The sequence below is a fragment of the Artemia sp. Qi Xiang Cuo genome, chromosome 2, assembly GCF_049724085.1.
Source record: "Artemia sp. Qi Xiang Cuo chromosome 2, ASM4972408v1, whole genome shotgun sequence".
Taxonomy (NCBI): Eukaryota; Metazoa; Arthropoda; class Branchiopoda; order Anostraca; family Artemiidae; genus Artemia; species Artemia sp. Qi Xiang Cuo.
Genome location: NC_142795.1, coordinates 36788667 through 36811136, shown reverse-complemented (window position 1 = coordinate 36811136; position 22470 = coordinate 36788667). Strand labels below are relative to the sequence as shown.

Genomic DNA, 22470 nt, shown 5'->3' with positions numbered 1-22470 from the left:
TGAGTAAAGTCAAAACTGTTCTTCTTCTCACTCCTTTGAATTCTATTCACAGACTAATAAAAACTATAGCAAAAATCCTTTCCTCATATTCCCTCCGCCGCTAATATGTAAGCAAGCCCTCTGATTGGCTGAGAAGGGGGATGCATCCGACTCGCTGATTGGCTGAGAAGGAACAGCATGCACTTACAACAACAACAACATCAAATACTGTTTCCTATTTCTGGACACCTTGACATTCACGATCGATTACGGAATCAAGTTCTCGGAAATCCACTCCCCCCTCGAGCCCTAGATCAATAACATTGTTCCCGTTAGAATTCAATGCGCATGTGCAACCTTCGTCCCGGAGTTATTACACCTAGAAACAACAAACAAATGGACCTTGGAAAAAAGAGGTCATTGACACACTTTGATTACGCAATCAATTTCTCAGAAATCCATCTCCCCTAGGGACTCTATGCCCATATATGGTGCCCCGTCACGAGTAGCGTCCCCCTCTCTACTTTTACCTATACTGATATATATTCCTTAAACTAAAAAATGGGCAAAAAAGTGAGTAAAAAAAGTTTTATACTTATTTAAGTAAAAAAAGTGAAAACATATAAACATATTTTGTTTTCAGTAAAGCGCAAATTATGTTCTGATCTTGAGAAGGCATGGGGGTTATCAGCCCTACTTGTGTTTGTTTTTGCTCGTTTCGAGTTTGAATCGGCTATTTATTCTAATTTCTGTTCATTTTAAGTTTCATTTATTAATTGATAGTGATTTGCGGTGGTTTTAAACTTGGATGATTACTTGATTTAATTTCTTCCTAGTATCAACTAAATTGAGCCCTTTACTTTTCTATGAAAAGCTTGTTTTGCGGAAAAAGTTTTTTTAAATAAATATCTGTTCTTTTTCTATTGACAAAGTCATTTTCATGAAAAAAATTATATCTTTTCGTTTTTTTTATAAGAATCCATAGTTTGGCATAATTGTGGGGGTTTGACATGCCCAACGTCCCTAAAGACATAGTTGCTGGACCGTTCTACTATGCTGAACAAAACAGTTGTCACAAAATTTTGACTAGATGTGTTTGGGAAATAAATCTTCTTGAGAGACTTGCCGATTGTTCTCCAATCTCTTTTTACTCTTAGAAAGGATCGTAGAACTTTTAATTTTGAATCGGAATATCTTCTTTAAATATTTCAATGATATTTCTAGCTATTATAGAGTGGTGCTGCCTATGATATTGCTTATATGCCTTTTTAAAAACCTGCATGTGTATAGTTTTTTCGTTTCATTGGAACGCCCCCTAAAAACTTCCTAGAAATTTCACCTTAATACTCTTAGCATCATTAGTTAAAGTAACTGTAGTTGTAGTACTAAAAGTATACACATAGTGCCTTCTGGCTAGTTCAACCCCCCCCCCAAGTTGCTCTTAACTGTCTAACTTAGAAGCCTAAGTTGCTTTCGAAGCATTGCTTTGTCACAATTTTGAAGATCTACATGGTCAGAGTTTGCTATAATTTATTTCAATGTCTACCTAAATATGTCTTACGTTTGATTTACTGAATACATTTTTTATTCTGTTTGGACTATTGGCTACAAAATGGCTGTCTTACAATTTTGATCGAATGTGTTTGGGGAAAAGAGGATATCAGGGAGAGGAGGGGGGGCTATTTTCTCTCCATCATGCCTGACTCTTAAAATGGAACTGGAAGTATGATTTCCAATCAAATGACCCCCCTCTTAAGTTCGCAAGACCACATCTTCATAAAATCCATATATCCACCCGGGGCATAACTTCAAACCCTTATCCCCATACTCTGGGGGGTTGTGTCAACCCCAAAGGCTGTGTTACGAGATCTTTGGACTATTTTTGAACAAATGACTATCTAAAAATTTCTATCGGATGCATTGGGGGAAAATGTGGCGTGGGGAGGAGGTATAGCTTCCCTCTGATAAATTTGACTCTTAAAAATGGCTCTTCAATCTCCGATTTCCATTCCAATGAGCCCCCTCCGAAGTTTATACGACCACCGTTTCCAAAAAACCTTAAATTCCCTCGGGGCATACCTTACAACCCTTACCCTGAGGACTGTGAGGGGGTTCTCATCCTCAAAGGCATAATTTATTAACTTTTAAACTACGTCAAACAAAATAACTAGCTCGAAATTTTGACTGGAAGTGTTTGGGGAAATGATGGGCGTGGGGGGGGGGTGCCCTCTAATCACTTTTGATTATTAAAGAAGACACTAGCCCTTTCAATTACCATCCGATTGAGCCCTTTTCGAGGTTTCTACGACAACAAACGGCCATCTTAAAATTTCTATCAGATGCGTTTCTGTAAAATACGACGTATGTGTGTAGGGGGAGGGGGGGCTATTTGCCTTCTGAACACTTTGACTCTTAACAAGTGCACTATAACTTTTGATTACCAATTCAATGAGCCGTCTTTGAAGTTTATACGACCACCATTTCTATAATAACCTTATATGCCCCCAGGGCGTAACTTAAAACCGTTGACCTTAATATGGGGGGGGGGAGGGGTCAGTTATCCTCAAAGACATAATTTCTGGTCTTTTCAACTACACTGAACAGAATGGATTTCTCAAAAATTATGATTCAATGTGATTGGAGAAATGATCTGTGTACGGGGGGGGGGGGGGAGAGGGCTGGATGCTCTCCATTCCCTTTTGACTGTTAAAAGGGCCAGTAGAAATTCTGATTACCAATCAAATGAGCCCCCTTTGGGGTTTATACGACCACCATTTCTATAAAAACCTTATATCACCCCAGGGCATAACTTACAGCCCTTGCTCTGAGGTTTGTGGGGGGGGGGGGTTGTTATTCTCAAATTCATAATTTCCCAACCTTAAAACTACATTGAACAAAATGGCTATCTCAAAATTTTGATTGGATGTGTTTGGGGAAGTTATTGAAGTGGTAGAGGGGGAGCTGGTTGTCCTCCATGAGCTCTTTTCAAGTTCTTATGAAATTTCCTTCTATAAGAAGTGCCCTGGTCTAAAAAAAACAATATATTGTGCCCACACCGCTCTTTACTTAGGCAGCGCTATCGCGCTGCCTATGATATTTTGTCTTGAGATTTCAATTATACAGCACTGGAAGTGCCGATTAGACCACGTAAGCCCCCCCCTGAAATTCAGTCTATGGGGACCCATGTCTCATAAGCTTGGCAAATCACATGAATTTATAAGTTTGTTTGTGTATTTTGAAGATATGCGAGCCGTACTTTGGAACAGCTCCCCTTTCTCCCGGAAGGAGGGAGAAAGAGAAAGAAAGAAAGAAAGAAAGAGAGAAAAAGTTCTGGCGTGATGAAGGTTTTGAGTTCTGAGCTCAAAATGCATAAAATTGGCCACAGGAATAAATTTGTAAAATTTGGCAGACTTTACAGAGATGGAAGTTATACATGGAACAAAAGTTCGAAATATGTTTTGTTGAGTGGCAATTGAAGGACAAGTTGTTTGACAAGTAAATATTGCAAAATTCTCTGGACACAGCGCTAAGTGACTCTATAAAATTTAACGATTTCGTTAAATTTAGCTTAAGTAAAATTAATTAATGTAGCCTACTATCTGAATTAAAGACAAGCTGAATTTAATATGCGCACAATGCATTTGCGTATCCGAAAAAATTCGACTATGCAAATAAAAATTTGCAAAACTATACTTAAATTTCGAAATTCACATACAAACATGCATAATTTATATTTGTCAACCTTTTTTCTTAAATTCATAAAAAAAAACTTGTCAGAATTTAATGAATATTCAGATTTAATTTTATATAGACTACATAATGCACCTAAGCAAAGATTCTTCTGGAGAGGATCCACAGGAGGGGGGGACAAAGGGTCACGTGCATTTTCCTCTAGGAGTTCATAAGTTGCACTAGTTAGAGGGAAGGAGGGGTGAAAAATATTGAAGTATAACCCAAAGTTTTATCAGTGCCCCTTCACCAAAAGAATCTTGTCGTATCATCTATTATAGCAATACAGGGTACATATTTTACTATATTCTGTTTTCGGGAGAATAGAGTAATTCATGACGTATGGAAAATATATACAATAATATACACAAAAATAGCTCATTTTTTCTTAGAAATTCAATGCTTTACAAGAAAAGATGTATTTTGAGGTTGAAATTAATACATTGCGGACCAGAAATTCAGTTGTCTTAATTAGTTCAGTCTAATTTGGATACTGGCTGAATTGGACGTCTGAAGCTTTATTGTTTTTCATCAAAAAGCTAATCCAGCCCTCTAAAAACGTCACTTTCATCTATCATTAATTTATTTTAAAACAACGAGTTTTGTGTGTATATTTTATAATTAATGTTTCATAATATTAATAATATTTCATAACAAAACATGGATGTTAAATTTGTGAGGTGATTATTACAGTAAATACTAACAATTTGGAAAATTTTTAATCATTGTATTAACAATTTTGAAGAATTTAATATGATACCCATTTTATCATATAGTTATCTCTGTTCACTTAAAATAGGACATGCAGTTGGTTACAGCTTAAATTTAAGAGTGGTTACGCATTGAACTTGGATTGTATTTGATTAGTTAGACATTAATTGCAAGAGTTGTTAATTTCAAAATATTAGCATGTCCACTTTTAATTAAACACAAATAATGTTTTTTATTGATCACAGTATCAATGATTAGAATAGTTTACTCACTGTGGTATATTCTTTCTTTTCATTAGGCAATTTTTAAACTAAATGTTAATAATTCTGACGGATTTTCAATTCTAACATTTATGGTTCTGAAACTTGAGCTGATTATTAAATATTATTACAGCTGATAATTACAATATATGTTAATTGTTGTTAGGCGAATTGTGATACTAATAATTATTTTCCCGGTTTTGTAGATATTATTAGTTATACTTTCCAAATTTCAACCCTCCCCCAAAAAATATTTTCCATAGTACAAAAAACAAATGTTAATTCTTATCTGATATGTTTGGTAACTGAGAGGTTGCATTTACCTCTAATTTATAGGCAAGTCAGAAGGGTTCGGAATCAATAAGATTTCAGTATTATAAATTGTCTGAGTTTGCCTCAGTTCACGACTAATTCTTTTTCCAACCCGACAGAATAATATCTCAAACTTTGCGTGATTTGAACAAGCGTATTTAAAATTGACACTTTTCAGAGCCATCTCTATTTCATGTAGTATATTGTAGCATATTAGCCTCATTGAAAATAGGAAAAAAAAATCTGCTAATGGTAAGTACTGCTGGAAAAACAAGTAGCCGTTGGATCAATTCTATCTTTTAGTTTAAAGACTGTTCGTTCACAAATTCAAAATGAAACTCTTGCCTCCTTTGTATTCTATTGGAGGCAGTTAGTTTCAGACTTGGGCAGCAAGTCGTTATAACTAATAAAACAGAAAAAAAAGTTTCATTAATGCTACCAAGCAAAAGTGAATGCTTTTATTCTGATTTAGCAAGCCCAAAGAATTAAGTCTTAAGCACGAGTCAGTGGACTAACGAGTTTCTTCTTTTGTGTGTGTGTGGGGGGGGGGGAGCGTCATTTAATTTTTTTTGCATGTTCATTGTAAAGTTTAAAAGTATAAATTTCAATATAACCTGTTTGCTTAAAGGGGAGATAGATCTTTCACCACGACTGATCCACTGCAAAACTTCATTTAAAAAAGTGGTCATAACCTTTATGCATGTTTGTCTTGTGTTTCAACTTGTGCACAAACATTCGAAATCAATACTAACGAACTATAAATAAGGGGTGATTATAAGTAAGGATGAAAGATTTTTCTGTTTGCCTTATAATCCAGTAAATTCACTCCGGAGACTAGCCAGTAATAGTTTTTGAAAGTAAGCCTTAAAATTTAAAATAGTGAATTTCAAATGGTTCCTGGTATCGAACTGTTAAGAGGAGCGAGAAGGCAAAATAGTAGCCGAAACTTTAAAAAATGAAATTTTGTCAACAATAGATGCATAAAAAAATCGGATTTTTTGCTGATTCCGAATAAATAAAATTCATTTTAATGCTACCCATCAAAAGCTACGAGCCTGAGAAAATGTTTCTGAATTTAGAAAAAGGGGAAAATATTCCCCAAAAATCAAGAGATCTTAATAAAAATAACAACATCAAATTCAGCGTTTCCGAGACCCTGCTGTAGAGGTTTCAAGCTCCCACCTACAAAAAACGTAGAATTTGTACTTTTTGCTAGAAGAAAGATCACGGGTGAGTATTTATTTTTTATTTGTTTTTGGTTTTTGCTTTTCCCAGAGGTCACCGTATTGAACCAATTGTCCTAGAAGATCGGGAGGGGGCTCATTCAAATGGAATCAAAAGTTTCAGTTCCATTTTAAGTAGCAAAAAAGATTGGAGTGGAACTATTCCCCCTCAAACGCCACTGTTTTACTTAAGCATATTTGATAAAAATTTTCAGATATTGATTTGATTCAGCATAGTTGAAAGGTCTAGCAACTATAGTTTTGGGGATGACATGACCCCCAATAGTTCTTGAACATTTTTTGGGGAAATATACGGAATTTTTGGGGGGTAATTTTCTGCAGAGGGGGGAAGAATTTTCCACGGGAGAATTTTCCATGGAGAGGAAAGTCTCTAAGAGGGGGGAGGTTCCAGAAAAAAATTTGTCAAGGGGAGTAAGGGAAGATGATTTCTTGGCAAGATTTGGAAGGAGGTCAGAAATTAAAAAAACAGTTTTTATTTCAACTGAAAGTAAGGAGCGACATTAAAACTTAAAACGAACAAAAATTATTCCGTATTTGAAGGGGGCTGCTCGCTCCTCAACCCTCGTTCTTGCGCTAAAGTTTCACCTTTTGTCAAAATTCTTTAAGAAAGACTGCTCAAACACAAGGTTTGATTTTGTATGAGAATGATTTATAAAAAAAAACTTTAAGACTTTAGCGTATACGGAATGCGCTATACGCCCCCTCATATACGGAATAATTTATATTGGTTTTAATGTCACTTTTTACTTCAAGTAGAAAAAAAAAATTGTTTTTTTTATATCCAGTCACAAATTAAGAGCAGGGCACAAATCTTATAGTTACCTCAAAAATGGTAATCCATTCTTAAAATTAAAGCAAACATAAAGTGAGACTTACGAGTGTCTCCATTGTTTTGTAGTGTATGGGTAAGATCTAGTGAGTTTCGTATATAAGTACATTTGGAGCAACGCCTAGGAGGAACTGGCCGCTGTGATGGTGCTTGACAATCGATGGCGTAGCAGCAATTATTTACAATATCAGTGCAAATTGAATATTCATAGTCTGCTTCTTCCTAGAAGAACAATTCAAGGGATATTTGAGAATAAATGCCTACTATTTCAGAAAGATGTAAAGGAGGAGTAAAATGTTAATGAAAACAATAATTTCTATTTAGAAAAATATTTATCTTAAAAACCTAAATTAGAACAAATTTTCTATCCTGTGATATACCTGCTGCTTAAGTGGTTTACCGATTTTACCTCAGAGTCTAACCAACACACAGGGGCTTGATTTATGTCATTTCAGCTTTTAATCTGTATGTTAAATATTGCCAACATCACGGTTTTATTCGAATTTCGTAGGACGAGAAAAAATAATTGAGATCCTTTTCATACTAAAATAAAATCGAAGTTAAAACTAATTCTTTATCAACCATTTACAAGTAATTTGGTAATTTGATCAGTTACCAAAAAACGGTGCGAGCTGTTTACATCATGTATGATGAACAAAGGTATGCTATCATAAAGGACATATTTAGGTTTGTTTGATCTGCAACATAATCTCTAATTGCAAGTTAGTAAGTCGGAATATGATAAACTATAGCTTCTCGTAACGAAAACTTCATTATATGCCACGACATACTAAGTTTCTAGTATAGTTTAATGCAGCTTCAAGATAAAAGAATTTAAAATAACTCAAGAGATTATACCTAATTGTTTGATGCTTTCAGAAACATTTACTTTCGTATTCATTATGGGATTACTTGAAGTTGGACCAATTTTTCAATTCAGACCAATTTTCAGGCCCCAAGTGTTTGCAAATTACTAATTGAATGGAATCCTGTGAATGAGAAATATGCCTTTGAAATAGTTGCATTTTTATATGTTTTAGTAAAATTTATTTTCGTCTATGTTTTTTTTTAATATCTCCTCATTACAAAGAAGTCAGTAGATTCACTCTTTCCTTTAACTGTACACAACATCTTGAATATCACTAAGTCATTTTTTGATTCTTGAGAGTAGCCAAAGTTGTCATTGGGCTAAATTGTGTGCTAATTTTTTCTCTAAAATAGCTCTTTCGTTTTTAAATTCTTTACTTAGGCAGCGCGATTGCGCTGCCTATGATGCAGACGTCCACTCATGCTCCGTTTCACTACGTTTGAAATCTTTGCCGTCTGATTGACCTTACCCCCGCCACAATCTGTTTAAATGAGCTGGTGCAAATGCTGATGGTTTCTCTGAAATTCTTAATGGTTTGAAAACTGGGTTTCTTCTAGAGCGGCGAGACTATTATCATTGCAAATCGTTAATACCACTTCACCAAAGCTTTCTAAGCAGAATATGACTCCCATAAACACAAATAAGTAAGCTGGTTCAAATCTCATCCACCATAGAAGTCACAGGTGGCCCGTGTTTACCCCCTCCCGCTAAAAATTACCCCCCGAAAAATACCCTAGCCACGGAGAATACCCCCCGTAAAATACCCCCCCCCCACAGAATATACTCCCCGGAAAATAACCCCCTCGGAAAATATCCCCCGGAAAATACACCCCGTGGAAAATACCAAAAGCGGAAATCCCCCCCCCCCCCCGTGGAAAATAAGGCTTTAAAAATTTGCAAATTTTATTTGAGTTTTATTTTTTTTAAATTTCCGTTGGAGGAAACAGTTTTGGTACTTTTGTATTATGCGTCACTCACCCAAGTTTACGCTGTATAAATCTCGAGAACAAACCGGTTACTTCGTTAGTTTTTTTCCGCTTAGCGAGAGACAAGACAAAGACATGTTACAGAATATATGGTAAATATATAATTTGGGCTATATTTTTGCACATAAAGGGAGGGGGGGTAAAGTATTTAGACAGTTTGACATCAGAAAACAATTCCTTCTAGGTATATGGCCACTAAAAAACTACAGATGAATAGTGAGGTATTTCGAAATTTTGTTAAAAAAAATCCCAGTATAAAGTAAATGTAATGTTTCATTTCAATGTTTTCTCCAAGCGTTAAGTGTTTTTTTTTTCAATAACCGTATTTCCAAGGATTAAGTACTATTATTAGGTTAATGCAGTGTTTTATTTATGTGCTTCATGATGATCGCTGATCAAAGTTTGTTAATTGTGTCTTTCATTTATGTTATTCTACTGTATTCATGGCCGTATATTTGGCTTTAAAATACACTTATCTGTCTCTCTTTCTAATATGTAAAATAATGGTACCGAACACATTTTGCTTGCAGACCCGCTATACTCTATCTCCCCTCTAAAGTGCAAATATAAAGCCCAAATTTATTTTTAAAGTAAAGAAGAAACTAACGAAAAAAAGGGTTTGTTCTCGAATTTTACACAGCGCAAACTTGAGTAAGTGGCGCATAAAACACAAGTACCAAAATTCCTTCCCCCTACAGAAATTAAAAAAGAAAACTCAAATAAAATTCTCAGATTTGGAACGTCTTATTTTCCACGGGGGTTATTTTCCAGGGGGGGGGGGGTCAAGGGGTATTTTCCGCGGGGCTATTTTCCAGGGGGTATTTTCCGCGGGGGGTATTTTGCAGGCAGTAATTTCCGGGGGAGGGGGAGGGGTAAACCCCTAGAACCGAAGTCACATACATTGCACGTCCGACGCATGATCAAAATCAGATTTTGCTTGGGTGGCCAGTGGAAGGGAATTAATACTTTTCTTATGTTTTTCAGAAAAACTCAGGTATGGGGTTAGTTTTTGTGTCAGAACTATTGCAAGTACAATAAGGCCAAAGCAACGCACATTTATGGAGTGGTTCAGGTATTTGGGTTCGGTTTTACCACTTTGGATTTCGGTTTTACAAATCAGAGGACATGTCACACTTATTTTGCCATAGTCAAGCATCAGAGGCAACGCTATAGCGATGCCTATAGTAAAGGCCATACAGCTCCAATGTTTTATTTATTTATTTTCTTTCCCAGAGGCACTTGTGTCGTATGGAACGGGTTGTCGTATAAACTTCAAGGGGGGCTCATTCGATTAGAAATCGGGAGTCTTAGTGCCCTTTTAAAGAGTCAAAAGTGATCGGACTAAAGCTAGCCCCTCCCCCACGCCTTATTTTCTCCAAATACATCCGATACAAATTTTGAGATAGCCATTTTGTTAAAAATAGTTCAAAGATCATTTAAAAATACAAACTCCGGGGTCGACACAACCCTCCCAGGGCAAAGAAGCAGGGGTAGTAAGTTATGCCCTGGGGCATATATGGTTCTTATACAAGGAATGCTTTTATAAACTTGAGAGAGGGCTAATTTGATTAGAAATTAAAAGTTCTAGTTTATTTTTTCAGAGTCAAAAAGATTGGAGGGCAATTAGCCCTCCAATCCCAACGCCCTTTTTTTCAAAACCCATCCGATACAAACTTTTAGATAGCCATTTTTTTTATAAATAATTCAAGCATCCGATAATAAAAACTCCAGGGTCGAGACAACCCCCAGGGCCCAAGGGACAGGCGTTGTAAGTTATGCACTATGCACTTGGGTCATATATGGTTCTTATAGAAGAGATGCTCGTATAAATTTCAGAGAGGGCTTATTTGATTGGAAATTGAAAGTTCTAGTTCACTTTTAAAGAGTCAAAAGAAATCAAAGGGCAATAAGCCCCCTCCCCACGCCCTTTTCCCCAAACCCATCCAATAAAAATTTTGAGATAGTAATTTTGTTAAAAATAGTTCAAATATCAGATAATAAGAACTCCGGGGTCGAAACAAACCCCCACAGCCTGGGGGTAAGTGTTTTAAGTTATGCCCCGGGGGGCATATAAGGTTTTTATGTAAGGATAGGTCGTATAAGCTTCAGAGGTGGCTCATTTAAATGGAAATTGGAAGTTCTAGTTACCTTTTTATGAGTCAAAAGGGATCGGAGAGCATCTAACGCCCCCCCCCACACACACACCCTCTTTTCCCCAAATGCACCCGATTACAATTTTTTAGATTGCCAGTTTGTTTGTAATAGTCCAAAGATCAGATAACAAAATCTTTGGGGTCAAAATCCCCCCCCCCTCGAGCCCGTGGGCGGGGCTGTAACTTATGCCCTGAGGGCATATAAAGTTTTTTATGGACGAACTGGTAGTATTAACCTCGGAGAGGACTCAAATGATTGTAAATTATGCCCTGGTGGTATATAAAGTTTTATGGATGGGATGGTAGTGTAAACTACGGAGGTGGCTCACTTGATTGTAAACCAGAATTTCCAGTGCCCTTTTCAAGAGTCAAAAGTAATCGTAGGGCAAATCCCCTCCCCTAAGGCCACTTTTCCCCTAATGCATCTGATAAAAATTTAGAGACAGCCATTTTAATCAAAATAGTTAAAAGATCAAATAACAAATACTCAGGGATCAACACAACCCCCCAGAGCCCAGGGAAGTGCTGGGAAGTTATGCTCCGGGGACAGATAAACTTTTATGTAAGGGATGGTCGTAAGAACATCAGAGGTGGATCATTTGATTAAAAATTGAAATTTCTATTTACCTTTTTAAGTGTCATCAAAAGTGGTCGGCGGGCATCCCCCCTATCCAACACATACACATACGCACCCTCTTTTCCCCAAATGCATCCGATCAAAATTTTGAGATTGCCAGGTTATTTGAAATAGTCCAACGTTCAGATAGCAAAAACTTTGGGGTCAGCATATCCCCCCACAGAGTCCGGGGAAGGGTTGTAACTTATGCTCTGGGGGCATATAGATTTTATGGACAAACTGGTCGTATTAACCCCCAAGGGGATGCAAATGATCAGAAATTGAAAGCTCTAATTTTCTTTTTAAGAGTCAAAAGTGATCTGATGGCAACTAGCTTCCCCCCGCCAACCCCCATTTCCCCAAATACATCCGATTGAATTTTTTTATATAGCCTTTTTGTTCAAAATAGACCAAAGATAATATAACGAAGACTCCAGAGATAACACAGCCCACCAGAACCTGGGAACAAGTGCTGTAAATTATGCCCCGGGAGCATACAAAGTTTTATGGAAGTGATGGTAGTATAAACTAAGGAGGCTCATTTGATTGTAAATCGGAATTTCTAGCGCCCTTTTTAAGAGTCAAAAGTGACCGTAGGGCAAATAATCCCCCCCCCTAAGACCACTTTTCCCCAAATGCATCCGACCAAAATTTTGAGATAGCCATTTTGTTCGAAATAGTTTAAAGATCAAATAACAAAAATTGTGAGATCAAAACAACCCCCCAGAGCCCGGGGAAGTGTTGTAAGTTATGCTCCGGGGACAGATAGCTTTTATGTAAGGGATAGTCGTAAAAACATCAGAAACGGATCATTTGATTAGAAATTGAAATTTCTATTTACCTTTTTAAAAGTCATCAAAAGGGATCGGCGTGCATATTCCCCCCCCCTCACCCTCTTTCCCCCAAATGTATCCTATCAAAATTTTGAGATAGCCATTTTGTTTGAAATAGTCCAATGATCAGATGACAAAACTTCGGGGCCAATTTACCTCCCCCCGAAACCCGGGAAGGGTTGTAACTTATACCCCGGGGGCATATAAGATTTTTACGGAAAAGTTGGTCGTTTAAACTTTGGATGGGACTCAAATGATTTAAAATTGAAAGCTCTAATTTCCTTTTCAAAACTCAAGTGATTCGATGGGAACTAGCCTCCCCCTACCAAATTCAAAGCCATTAGGCTCGATTTTTTCTCTATAGGCGCCTCATATGGAAGGGATGGCCGTATAAACTTCGGACGGTCTCGTTCGATTGGAAATCGGAAGTTATAGTGCCCTTTTTAGGAGTCAAAAGGGATCAGAGGGCAAACAGCCCCCACGCCCTTTTTTTCCGAAATGCATCCGACAAGAATTTTAATCTTAGTTCAAGGATTAGATAAAAAAAAATCCCGGGGTTGACACAACCATCCCAGGGCAAAGGGGCAGGCGTTGTAAGTTATGCCCTGGGGGCATATATCTTTTTTTATGGAAGGGCTGCTCGTATAAACTTCAGACGGAGTTCATTTGATTGGAAAATGAAAGTTTTAGATCACTTTTTAAGAGTCAAAAGAGATCGGAGGTCAACTATCCCTCCGCCCTTTTTTCTCCAAACCCATCCAATAAAAATTTTGAGATAGCCATGTTATTGAAAATAGTTCAAACATCAGATAACAAAAAGACCAGGGTAGACAAAACGCCCCAGAACCAAGTGGCAAGCATTTTAAGTTATGCCCCGGGGGCATATAAGGTTTAAATGTAAGGGTTGGTCGCATAAAGTTCAGAGGTAGCTCATTAGATTGGAAATTGAGTTACCTTTTTAAAAGTCAAAAGTAATCGGGGGCATCTACCAATGCGCCCGATCAAATTATTTATATAGCCATTTTGTTCAAAATTGAACAAAAATCATATAAAAAACACTCCAGGAATAACACAGCCCCCCCGAACCCAGGGGCAAGTGTTGTAAGTTATCCCCCCGGGGCATATAAGGTATTTATGGAAGGGATGGTAGCATAAACTTCAGAGGGGGCTCATTCGATTGTAAATCGGAATTTCTAGTGCCCTTTTAAGAGTCAAATATGATCTGAGGGCTACAAGCCCCCCCCCTACCGCTCCATGGCCAGTTTTTCCCTAAATGCATCCGAACAAAATATTGAAGATAGTCATTTTGTTCAAAATAGTTTATAAAAAAAAACTCTGGGTTTGACACAACCACCCAGAGCGAGTGGGCAAGTGTTGTAAGTTATGCATCGGGGGCATTTAAGGTTTTTATGTAAGGAGTGATCGTATAAACTTCAGAGGTGGATAATTTGATTTGAAATTGAAAGTTCTAGTTACTTTTTAAGAGACAAAAGTGAACGGAGGGGGCATATACCCTCCCCCCTTAAAAACACCCTATTTTTCCAAATGCATTCAATCAAAATTTTGAGATAGCCATTTTTTTTAAATTGTCCAACAATCAGTTAAAAAGACTTCGGGGTCAATTAATCCCCCCCAGAGCCCGGTGGTAAGGATTGTAAATTATGTCCGGAGGCATAAAAGATAAATTTCGGAGTTCTTATGGAAAAAGTAAACTTCGGAGGGAAACTCAAATGACTAGAATTTAAAGCTCTAGTTCCCTTTTTGAGAGAGTCAAAAGTATTCTGATGGAAAATAGCCCCCCCCCACCAACCGTCTTTTCCCCAAATGGGGCTCATTCTATTGGAAATTGAAAGTTCCAGTTTCTTTTTTAAGAATCAAAACAGACCGGGAGGCAACTAACCCTCCTGCTATCTTTACCTCAAATCCATCTGATCGAATTTTTGAGATAACCATTTTGTTATAAAAACTCAAAGGATCGATTAAAAAAACCTCCAGGGTCAACAGAGGCCCACCAAGCCCTGGGGCAAGTGTTGCATGTTATCTCCATGAGGCATGTAAGGTTTTTATGCGATGGTTTGAAAATAGTTTGAAGATCAGATAAGCCAAACCCCCACCCCCACTCAAAAAACTTATGAACGATATTTTACTCCAAAAATTAAGCGAGCTGACCCCTGGTCTTCACTGCATGGCCCAACCCCATCCCCTAAAAACTAAAACAACTTGTTAACGATATTTTTGTAAAAATTATGGCAACTCATCCCTGGAACTCCATGGCCCAACCCCCCCGCAAAAATATTTTATTAACAATAATTTATTTCAAGACTTATGGGAGCTTACCCGGGGTCCTCCATGACCCAATATCTCCTCCTCTCCCCAAAATTATCAACGATAAATCATGGGAACTGACCCCTGGCCCTCCCTCCCTGGCCCGACCCCTTCCCCTAGAAAACTCATTAACGATATTTTATTCCAAAAATCATGGGAGCTGACAAAGTGCCCTCCCTCTATGCCCCCCTCCAACCGAAAAAAATTATTAAAGATATTCTTATCCAAAAATCATGGGAATTTAGTTTAATTTTATTATCTCTTTCCCAAACTTCTTCACTTCAAACAAGAGTATGGCTACTGCCCGTTTCCCTAACGGTAAAAGCACAAGGTCTACAGCGTATTTGGTACTTTACTAAAACGAATTATATTACAAATATTCTCTTTTGTACTTATTACAATATTGAAATAAAACAAAAATTGCAGTGAAACCAGACTAGGATTTATCAACAAGCCCACTAGGCGCTGCGGCTTTGCCCTATTCCCAAGGTTTTGAGGATTTCCCCAAAAATCTTGCAAAAACGTAGCGGCAAAAACGGTTGGGCCTAGAAGCGTCAAAGCTTTAAATTCAGTCCTGGGTGAAACATAATCTTGAGCCGGTGACCTTTCAGCAAGTAATATCATTATATATCAAATATTCAGTTTAATTTTATTAGCTCTTGCTAAAACTGTTAATTTATTTAAATAAAAAATTATTCTAAAATAAGTTGAAACTAGGGCAAACAAAAACGAACAGAAATTAATTAAAAAAAATAACTTAAGATCAGAAGAAATATAAATATACTATAACTCAAATTAAAAAACACCACAAATTAATATTAAAAAAAATGAACCCCAAACGACCAGAAACTTTATATGCAATCATAGCAAAAAACATTCAACAGGTACTAGTAAAAATGAACAAATAAATCTTAAAACGAGTAAAGCTTAAATTAAATATGCAACTCGAGCTTAACACTATCAGAAATATTTTTTTATTGAAATTATAATGAAACCGAGAACGAACAGAAATTAAATAAACAATCAGAGCAAACAAACACACAATAGGTACTAATATAGATGTATAACTAAATCTTAAGACGAGTGAAAATTAGATTGAATATGCAAATCAAGATTGAAACGAACAAAAATCAATACAAAGAAGGGTTTGGATTTTTCCTCCTCCTCTCGCTGTAAAAGTCTAAAGCCTCCTGCCTCATTGGCGCTTTACTGAAAACGAATTATATTACAATTATTTTCTTTTGTACTTATTACAATATTGAAAATAAACATAAAATTTGTAGTAAAATTAAAGTTTGAACTGATAAGCTTTCAGCAATTAATATCATTATATATCAAATATTCAGTTTAATTTTATTAGTTCTTGCCAAAACTGTTAATTAATTGAAATAAAAAATTATTCTAAAATAAGTTGAAACTAGGGCAAACAAAAACGAACAGAAATTAATTAAAAAAAATAACTTAAGATAAAAAGAAATAGAAATCTACTATAACTCAAAGTAAAAAAGACCAGAAATTACTATTAAAAAAAATGAAACCCAAACGACCAGAAACTTTATATGCAATCATAGCAAAAAACATTCAACTCCTCATTGCCTCATTGGCGCTTTACTGAAAACGAATTATATTACAATTATTTTCTTTTGTACTTATTACAACATTGGAAATAAAAATTAAATTTGTAGCAAAGTTAAATTATGAACTGATGAGCTATCAGCAATCAATATCATTATATATCAAATATTAAGTTTAATTTTATTAGTTCTTTCCAAAACTGTTAATTAATTGAAATAAAAAATTATTCTAAAATAAGTTGAAACTAGGGCAAACAAAAACGAACAGAAATTAATTAAAAAAAATAACTTAATATAAAAATAAATATAAATATAATATAACTAAAATTAAAAAAGACCAGAAATTACTATTAAAAAAAATGAAACCCAAACGACCAGAAACTTTATATGCAATCATAGCAAAAAACATTCAACAGGTACTAGTAAAAATGAACAAATAAATCTTAAAACGAGTAAAGCTTAAATTAAATATGCAACTCGAGCTTAACACTATCAGAAATATTTTTCTATTGAAATTATAATGAAACCGAAAACGAACAGAAATTAAATAAACAATCAGAGCAAACAAACACACAATAGGTACTAATATAGATGTATAACTAAATCTTAAGACGAGTGAAAATTAGATTGAATATGCAAATCAAGATTGAAACGAACAAAAATCAATACAAAGAAGGGTTTGGATTTTGCCTCCTCCTCTCACTGTAAAAGTCTAAAACCTCCTGCCTCATTGGCGCTTTACTGAAAACGAATTATATTACAATTATTTTCTTTTGTACTTATTACAACATTGAAAATAAGCATAAAAATTGTAGTAAAATTAAATTTTGAACTGGTGAGCTTTCAGCAACTAATATCATTATATATCAAATATTCAGTTTAATTTTATTAGTTCTTTCCAAGACAAATATAGCTTCACTCCAAACAAGAGTTTGGATACTGTCCCCATCCCTAACTGTAGAAGTCTAAAGCCTACTGCGTCATTGCCGCTTCACTAACAACGAATTATATTAAAAATATTTTCTTTTCTGGTTATTACAGCATTGAAAATAAAATAAAATTACAGTAAAATAAAATCACGAAGTGATGATCTTCCAACAATTAATAGCATTATATATCAAACATTCAGTTTGATTTTATTTGTAATTGCCAAGAATGTTCAAAACACATAGTTTTCAGTAAAGTGCCAATGAAGCAGTAGGTTTTAGACTTTTGCAGTGAGAGAAAGACGCAAAACCCAAACTCTTGCTTGTATAGATTTTTGTTTGTTTCAAGCATGATTTGCTTATTCAATTTAAGTTTCACTAGTTTTAAGATTTGTTTACTCATTTATATTAGTGCCTATTATGTGTTTGTTTGCCATGAGTGTTTATTTAATTTCTGTTCGTTTTTCATTTATACTTCAATAGCAAAATATTTGTATACGTTATAAGCTTGATTTGCATATTCAACTTAAGGTACAATCGTTTTAAGGTTTATTTATTCATTTATATTAGTACCTGTTGCCTGTTTTTTTTCTATGATTGTTTATTTAATTTCTGTTCGTTTTTTGTTTCTTATATTCTTTAATATAGTTTCTGGTTTATTTGAGTTTGATTTATTGTAGGTTTCTATTTCTTCTGATCTTGAGTTTAATACGGCCTTTATTTTTCTTCGAAAAAACTTCTTTTTCGGATTTTTTTTTAATTAATCATATTAAATGTGCTTAAAATAGCTTAATTTTCCTTGTATTTTCTATAATAAAATTATGATGAAAAGAAAGAGCACACACCCAACCTGTCTTCCTTCTCTGGTAGGCCCGGACCATAGTTGAGCGCTTTTTCTTCAGTTTAAAATTTCTTGGTTTCAGCCTCCCTTAAAGTGTATCAGAATTCAAATAATGCTTTTTCAAAAGCTAGGTATCCTGAATAAAACCACCCAAAAGTTGAGACAATAGCTTTTTGTCGACGTAGGAAAACGAAACGTATGGTGCTTCAGAGACCAAGAAGTATGTTTTAGCAAGATAAGTATATTATTTTAATATGTTATTAAGTTTTAATAAGTCCCAATAAGTTTTAACCAGTAAAAAAATTTCCTTACCGATTGTGGATCATAAGTAACTGGCTCCATATGCCGTGTTTTCCAGCAGAATTCAAGAACAGATATTAGAAGAGAAAATGCAAGGCCACAAATTAGGACAACAAATACTCCACCTAAAACAAAGTAACATTATTTTCAATTGCTTTGTTCCTTATTTTTTTTCAGGTTCTCACTAAAATCAATCCTTCGGTACCGAGTCGGTACCCTTTCGATCTAAAGTCCAGGAAGTAACTTACTAGTCTTGGCACCTTTCCGAAATTCAAAAGTGGCTAAAATTGTGGCAATGCTTGCTAATCTGACTTTTAGCAAGGACATTTGTGAAGGAAAGGTCCTCGTACCTTTGCTGCGGTCAAGAAGTATCGTAAATCCATTGCATAAATGTGGAAGGAAGAGAGGAGAGAGAGAAAGTAAATAAAAAGTGAGAGGTTAGGTTAAGGAGATGGAGAGAAAAAAGAAAAAATGAAAAAAGGAAAAAAGTGAAAGAGAGAGAGAGATATAGATTGTTGTAGTGAGAGACAGAGATAGATATAGATATATATAGAGAGAGAGAGAAAGAGAGAAAGAATGACAGAGAAAGAGAGTTATAACTCGATCGAGAGATAGAGATATAGAGAGAGAAACAGAGAAAGAAAGAGAGAGAGAGAGAGAGAGAGATAAACACAGAATACCTGTAAGAAAGTTTGTGGAAAAATCAGAAGGGAGAAAGATAAGTGAAGAAATACAGGACGTCCTCGAGTGGGCTTGGAAAATGATTGGAAAATATTAAGAGGAAAATGGAAATTTTTATGAAAGAACTGCAGGGTAAAGCTCTAAATAGAATGGGACTGACAAGGATCGTTCTAACTTGTTCTGGAGCAGCTCGTTCTTGTGGCATCGATGAGCAATAGTAATATTGAGTAATTTTCTTTCGAAAGTATGTGGTAGTTGGCTTCAAACTAATATATAACTTCTTTCTGAACTTCTTCATTTAGTACTGTATGGGGCAAATCTGATATACCCAGCAACAAAATATATGTCTGTTGGAAATATAATCTGTTTATAAAACACAAGTCTGTTGAAAAAATGAGGAAATTAGTAATATATCTTCACTACTCTTAAATCTCAGAGACAAAAAACAGACTCGGGTACTACTTTCAGAACAAAATACCTATGCTATCAGGGCCAAGGGCAAGGGCGTTTGTCTTTGAATTCTTATTCTCATTGGCCTTCTCACAGGTGCCTCCAGCCTTCCACCATTTGTTGTACAATAGTTGAATGACACCATTTTCTTGCAACTCTAAAATAGCGAGAGATATTTTGTCTCTCCATGGTGAGCCTAGAAAATAAAAGAAATTGTAAAAGTTATAAACAAAATTGTTTATTTGGCAGTAGTCATAATATTTATGGAAAGAGCCAACAGGAGGGTTGGGGAGGAGAACAACCAATTTCCAAGTATAAATTGTTTTTTAATATCTAAAAAAATATGACTTTCTGATAAAAATCAATCGAAAGTCCTCTGAAGCTTTAGTCCCATGGCAATAATTATGCAAACACATTTGGAAAAATAGCCTCTTTCGTCCTTTTCAGCGTGATGAAATCTAGAAGGTAGCCGGTGTTAACCCCCCGGAAGATAAACCCTTGTAGAAAATCCCCCTGGAAAATACCTCCTGTGGAAAATAGCCACTGCGGAAAATACCCCCCCTCGAGGAAAACAGCCCTGCGGAAAATCTTATCTCGAAAAATAGTCCCCCTGGAAAATACCCCTGGAAAATACCCTCCCCCTGTGGCTGGTAGGTCTCCAGTCACTTTCGACTTACAAAAAAAGACTTGAACTCAGCAAGTAGTTAAAATGAAATATAACACAATTAGATTCTTAAAACAAAATCTTCAATCAATGTTCTTTTATGTTCATGTTAGTAACAGGATGGGGGTCAGGATGTCACAGGATGAAAAGACTCTCAAATGTTTCTTCTATTAACCATTAAAAAAAGAATCTTTAAAAAAAGATTAAAAAAGTAAATAACTAAATCAAACAAAAGAAGAGCATACGAGTATATAAAGTCATATATATGCTATATATAATATAGTATATATATAGCATATATATATATATATATGTATATATATATATATATATATATATATATATATATATATATATATATATATATATATATATATATATATATATATATGCATATATATATATATAGTATATGTATATATATATATAGTATATATATAGCATATATATAGTATATATATAAAGTCATATATAATATAGATTCAAATTTAAAACAAACAAAAATTACTTTCTATGAATAAATAAAACCGAAAACGACCAGACAATTTGGCTTTTAAAAGGCTTTAAGAAGTTTTTCTATTCTTTTTTTTTATTCACGGTGCCAGGTGTAATTAAATATCTTTTGCTGAAAGAGTCAACTAAGAAGCTTTTAGGGATAACTTTGTCAGTAAGATCATTTAAGATCGAAGTGCAAGGTCGGATGAACAAAGTGCGTTAGTCCTGTTCCTCTTTGTGTAATTACTGTTCGTTTTAAGCACAGTTCATATAATTATCCAGTAAGCTTATCGCAGATCATTTCTGGTCTTCGTTCTCGGTGCGAACAAAAAGCTCCTCCCACTTCTTTCTGCATTAGCGGGTTAGTCTGTTTCCGATTGTTTCCAACAAAGTGCATTATTCGTAATAGCGGGTTTCCACTTGTTTCCGATTAGATCACAGTCTGACTTGTCTACCCGTGAAAAGATCTGATGCCGCCTATGTTTCTATCTGCAAAAACGTTCTCTGGAGCACTCGCAACTTGGTCCGGGTTTTTATAATGGGTGGGATAGGGAAAGATCATACTGGATAATTATATAAACTGTGGTTTTAAGTTTGAAATGATTATTCATTGTGATTTCTGGTCGTTTTGAACATCATTTGATCATAATTTCTGTTTGTTTCTGTTTGTTATTGCATGAATTTGTTCCGCTCTTTTTTGGTTCAATGTAGCTCTCTACTTTTCTTTAACAAACTTTTTTATAGGAAAACTTCATTAAAAATTCAATTCAACAGTTTTAGGAAAACAGAAGCAAAGTAATTCCAAGAAGAACTATAATATTTTCAGTTTGTGTGCAGTATCATAAGATTAGTTAATCTTGTATGCAGAATTACGGTGGTAGCCAGTAAAATGCTGACGCAGTTGGGTACTTGTGGAAAAAATTCTACATTTTAATTTGCATTTTGGAAAAATAGCAAATAGCCACGTTTTAGATTGACCGGTAAAAAAGAGACAGCCTCTTACCTTTTGGGGTAGCTATACCGTAGCTCTTGGAATCTAAAAGGCCACCAATTTGAGTGAGATTGCAGTTTCGCTGTATGTTATAAACTAGTGTATTTGATTCCATAAAGAACGCATAGTTCCCTTCAAGGACACGACGTATGCCTTCTTCATATGAACTAACAAACACCGATGGCTTTCTATTTTCCATGAAACGCCACATTTTCTGATATGTTTCTATCTTCGAGTCCTACAATACAAAAAAAAAACTACTTTATAATACAGGAAATCATAAGTCATTGATTCAACTTTAAACAAATTCTAAGGCTAATGAAAAAGAAAAACTACAGTATATTTTGTTAATAAGAAAGAATAAGGTTATTTCTCTGTGCGAATTCCCGCTTCTATGTGTGATTAATCGCGACAATGCTTCTATGTTTTCCTAGAAGATTCTTGAAGAATAGAACTCATTTGAATATCTAAAACGAAAGAACAAGCGTATGTGTTGACCGGAAATAGGCAGAAGTACTTGACTGTTTTAAACTCAAATTTGTTTGCCCGACGAATTAGTTAGACTCTAATTTGAAGCGAAAAGGAACAGATCTTAGCAATTGGACAGAGAATAATAAGTCTTGAAATTGAAACTCTCGATTAAACACGATGAAACCATGTTATTAATTTTGCCAAAATTAGAAACACAATTTTACATGGTAAT

General features: G+C 35.3%; 1 protein-coding gene across 2 annotated transcripts in view; it reads right to left on the bottom strand.

The window, feature by feature from the left end:
- LOC148955188 (glutamate receptor ionotropic, kainate 5-like) overlaps positions 1 to 21978 on the bottom strand; it is a 39849-nt gene extending 17871 nt beyond the window's left edge. Inside the window, exons 1-4 of one of the 2 annotated variants that reach the window (XM_089100743.1) lie at positions 21780 to 21978; positions 19646 to 19813; positions 18499 to 18611; positions 7112 to 7286 (exon numbers count right to left, since the gene is read on the bottom strand). In XM_089100743.1, the coding sequence (XP_088956869.1) occupies positions 7112 to 7286; positions 18499 to 18611; positions 19646 to 19813; positions 21780 to 21978 (655 nt within the window). Of the gene's footprint in view, positions 1 to 7057; positions 7287 to 18498; positions 18612 to 19645; positions 19814 to 21779 lie in introns of both variants that reach the window. The other variant, XM_089100752.1, reaches the window with a different exon arrangement.
- Between the last annotated feature and the right edge of the window lie 492 nt (positions 21979 to 22470).